This window comes from Apodemus sylvaticus, chromosome 3 (assembly GCF_947179515.1).
Source record: "Apodemus sylvaticus chromosome 3, mApoSyl1.1, whole genome shotgun sequence".
Lineage (NCBI taxonomy): Eukaryota > Metazoa > Chordata > Mammalia > Rodentia > Muridae > Apodemus > Apodemus sylvaticus.
Window position 1 is genome coordinate 145,046,617 of NC_067474.1, and position 3,873 is coordinate 145,050,489.

The window sequence follows — 3,873 nt, forward strand, 5'->3', positions numbered from 1 at the left end:
AGCCTCAGGCACAGGCATGAGCAGGCAGAATCTCAGTTAATGTTGTGTGCTTTCCTTTATCAGGCATCTCCCTATCCACGCTCTGTATCCTGCAAACCTAGGGAATCTAGTCTCTCTCCCTACTGGAGAGCGGGAAGCAGAGGCACAGAGAGCTGAGCCGTTTACCATCCAAAATCACCCAGCTACTTAAGTAATGGACGTGGGGGCCCCACTCAGATCTGACTGGTACCAAGTTATACAGGCTTCTGCTACATCACTAAATAGACGATGGCGACACAGGGACAGAGATAGGCTTGGGGGGAAAGACAGAAATGAAGAGAGCAGCGAGGAGGGGAAGGGCAAAGAAGAACCCAGAAAATGTCCTGGTAGGTCTCTGAGGGACACGGAGTGAAGAAGTGACAGACAATAGAACTGGCCAATCAGATCCTGAGCTGTTATCTATAGTGAGGACAAGAAGAAGCTAAGAGGCTCCTCACAGAAGGCCTCCTCACAGAGGGCCTCCTCACAGTGGGCCTCCTCACAGTGGGCCTCCTCACAGAGGGCCTCCTCACAGAGGGCCTCCTCACAGTGGGCCTCCTCACAGAGGGCCTCCTCACAGTGGGCCTCCTCACAGAGGGCCTCCTCACAGTGGGCCTCCTCACAGAGGGCCTCCTCACAGTGGGCCTCCTCACAGTGGGCCTCCTCACAGTGGGCCTCCTCACAGAGGGCCTCCTCACAGAGGGCCTCCTCACAGAGGGCCTCCTCACAGTGGGCCTCCTCACAGAGGACCTCCTCACAGTGGGCCTCCTCACAGAGGGCCTCCTCACAGTGGTCATCCTCACAGAGGGCCTCCTCACAGTGGGTCTTCTCACAGAGGGCCTCCTCACAGAGGGCCTCCTCACAATGGTCATCCTCACAGAGGGCCTCCTCACAGAGGGCCTCCTTACAGATGGCCTCCTCACAATGGTCATCCTCACAGAGGGCCTCCTCACAATGGTCATCCTCACAGAGGACCTCCTCACAGAGGGTCTCCTCACAGTGGGCATCCTCACAGAGGGCCTCCTCACAGAGAACCTCCTCACAGAGGGCCTCCTCACAATGGTCATCCTCACAGAGGGCCTCCTCACAGAGGGCCTCCTCACAGAGGGCCTCCTCACAGTGGGCCTCCTCACAGAGGGCCTTCTCCTTCACACTGCAACTGTAGGAGTCAAGGCAAAAGGGTACTAAGCCCCTAAGTTTGTCTCAGTCTACACAGGCTCTTCAGCTCTTTTCTGTGTTAATGGAACTCTTGATAGAGATGGGTTCTCTCCTGGAGCATTCCAGTGGCCCCACTGCCTTCCAGAAGGTGTAGATAGGTGGAATTCCTGAACAGTAGCAGGCCCCACTACTTCCCCAAGACTCAATTTGAAGACTCCCCTCCTCTGACCATGCATCCTTGGCCACCCATCTGGGAGTTTGGAAATATGACCCGGTTCCTATTCCATAGGGTGCCTGAGCCCTGGTCATCATGCCCTCCCAGGGAGGACCTGATCTTTGAAGAGAGCTGGCCAAGTGGCTGGCCTGGTTGTTAGCTCTGGAGGTCCGCATGCTTCTACTTCACCAGCTCTGGCATTATAAGTGAAGTCCACCATACCTGTTTTGGGGTTTTTTGTTTTAGTTTTTTTTTTTTTTTTTAGGTTGGTTGGTTGGTTGGCTGTCTGGCTGTCTGGCTGTCTGGCTGGTTGGTTGGTTGGTTGATTGGGTTTGTTTGTTTGTTGGTTGGTTGGTTGGTTGGTTGGTTGGTTGATTGGGTTGGTTGGTTGGCTGGTTGGGTTGGTTGATTGGTTGGTTGGTTGGTTGATTGGGTTGGTTGGTTGGGTTGGTTTGTTGGTTGGTTGGTTGGTTAGTTGGTTGGGCTGGTTGGATTGGTTGGTTGGTTGGTTGGTTAGTTGTTTTTTTAAATGTAGATTCAATGGGCAGACCTCAAGTCTGTATGCTTATACAAGCACTTTACCAGCTGAGGAGCCATCACCCCAGACCCAACTCCCTGTATTCCTGCTAAGAACAGATCCCCTCAGGAAGTACCAGCATTAGGTGTGGAGCATGTTTTGTAGGCTGGAGGACCATCCCCAGAAATCTTACTCCAATGGAGCCCTAAGCTGGGCTCTCAGGAGGGCAGCACAGCCCTTTGTGAAGCTGGCAGTTTTCAGGAGGTGCAAATGCTATGCAAATGTCTCGCTCTTTACTCCCCAAGCCTGCTGCTGCACCTGCTCACAGTAACTCAGTCCCTGGCCTGGTGCTCTGCCTGGGCGGGAGCAGAGCCAGTGCCTCAGACACTTCTAAAGCTCTGGGTGGTGAAGCAGCCTGGGCCCTGCAGGCAGGAAAGACGACCAACTGCCTACCAGGAACACACAGCTATCTATTCCTGGGTAAACAGCCGCTGGGCCTTTCCACATGGAAGGGGACCAGCATGGTCCATGGGCCAGCTGGTCTCCCGGAGGAGTGGTGTCCCAGCGGTGGCTGGGCAGTGGCCTCTGCTGCTGGCAACAGGATAGAGCAGCCCTGGCTTGGAGACCCACGTGCTTGCACCCTCACACAGCCGCCCCCCCTATCTTCCCAAGCTGGGTAGGCAGTGTTAGGACCGATGTTCATGGCTGTATCTCCCTCGTTGTCACTGCCTCTGGCCTTGGGCATGTTCTATAGTGAGCATGGACATGTGGTACAAAGATTGGAGCACTTATTAAATACCTTCTGTGTACCAGGTGCTTAGTTACCCTAGTATGAGGTAAGAATTCTCTTCATCCCGTGTTACAGTGGAGTAAGCCAAGCACAGGGGTATCAAGTATTTTTCCCAAGGTTGCTCAGCTAAGTATAGCAAGGCTCTGACACAGGTCTTGCTCCTACTCTTCCCAGAAGGCACCTCCAATTCAAAGTTTCTCAACAGATGAAAATGAATGCAGAGTGAGGAGGAGGGGGTTCAGTCCCTAACTCTGCACCCCTTCCACCTTGTGAGGTTACCCAGATTCCTGCCCCCCTAGCCCCACCCCATCCTTATCCATCTTCGGGGGTGGGGGCAGACCCACTGCAGGAGCTGCGCACAGGATACAATCATTACACATGTAGTATACACCACCCCTGCACCGAGACTCCTCAGTGAGCAACAGGAGACCCACTCTGTTCCTGTGGGTTTAGGGATTATGGTTGAGGGAGCTCTGATCCAGTTGAGAGGTCAGGAAGGATTTCACAAAGGCAAACTCAGAAGCCTCAGATGTCCACTGTGGATGGGTGTGGGTGAGGCTGGACCAGCCGCTGGGTGTTGAAGCAAGGTGGTAATGGAGGACCCCCACCGCAAAGCCAAGCTTTCAGCTGTCTCAGACCCAGGGGCTGACAGGCCGGCGCTGTGCTTCAAGTACAAGGCTAGTCTCAGCTTGAAGCATCACTGGCAGAACCTGCTGAGGTAAAAGCTGGCTTCCTCCTCCCTAGGCCCCCAGCCAGGCCCATAATGCCTTGTATACTCAGCTTTTTGTGGCTTCCAGAATGTAAATTTATTCTGTGTGCCGGCGCCAGGCACTCACCTTATCTGCATGTTACAGTCACCAGAATAAATATTAGGGACAAGCCCGTGAGCTCTCCCTGTGTACATGAGTTAAGCCCTCTAGCCAGCGTCTCATCCAGGCAGGGATTTCAATGGAAATGCAGTGCTTACATTACCATGAGGAAGAAAGCTTGGGCCTCTGCTCCATCCAGGAGGAGCAACCCATGGGGAGTGGGTAGGACAGCCCCGTGCTAGAGTGAGAGGAGAGAGGAAGGAGAGGGTGAGGAAGGAAGCACCTGGCAGCTTCCGGGGTGCCAGCTGGCTGCTCCCCCAGCATCTGGGATCACATGCGACTCCCTTTCTGGATTATTCAGGCTGAG

General features: G+C 54.2%; 1 protein-coding gene across 1 annotated transcript; it reads right to left on the bottom strand.

Moving 5' to 3' along the window:
• Positions 1 to 438: 438 nt before the first annotated feature.
• LOC127680377 (keratin-associated protein 16-1-like) lies at positions 439 to 3,544 on the bottom strand. The gene is made up of 2 exons (XM_052175850.1): positions 3,534 to 3,544; positions 439 to 1,177 (listed from the first exon to the last, which is right to left on the bottom strand). The coding sequence occupies exons 1-2, from the start codon at positions 3,542 to 3,544 to the stop codon at positions 439 to 441; spliced, it is 750 nt and encodes a 249-aa protein (XP_052031810.1).
• Between the last annotated feature and the right edge of the window lie 329 nt (positions 3,545 to 3,873).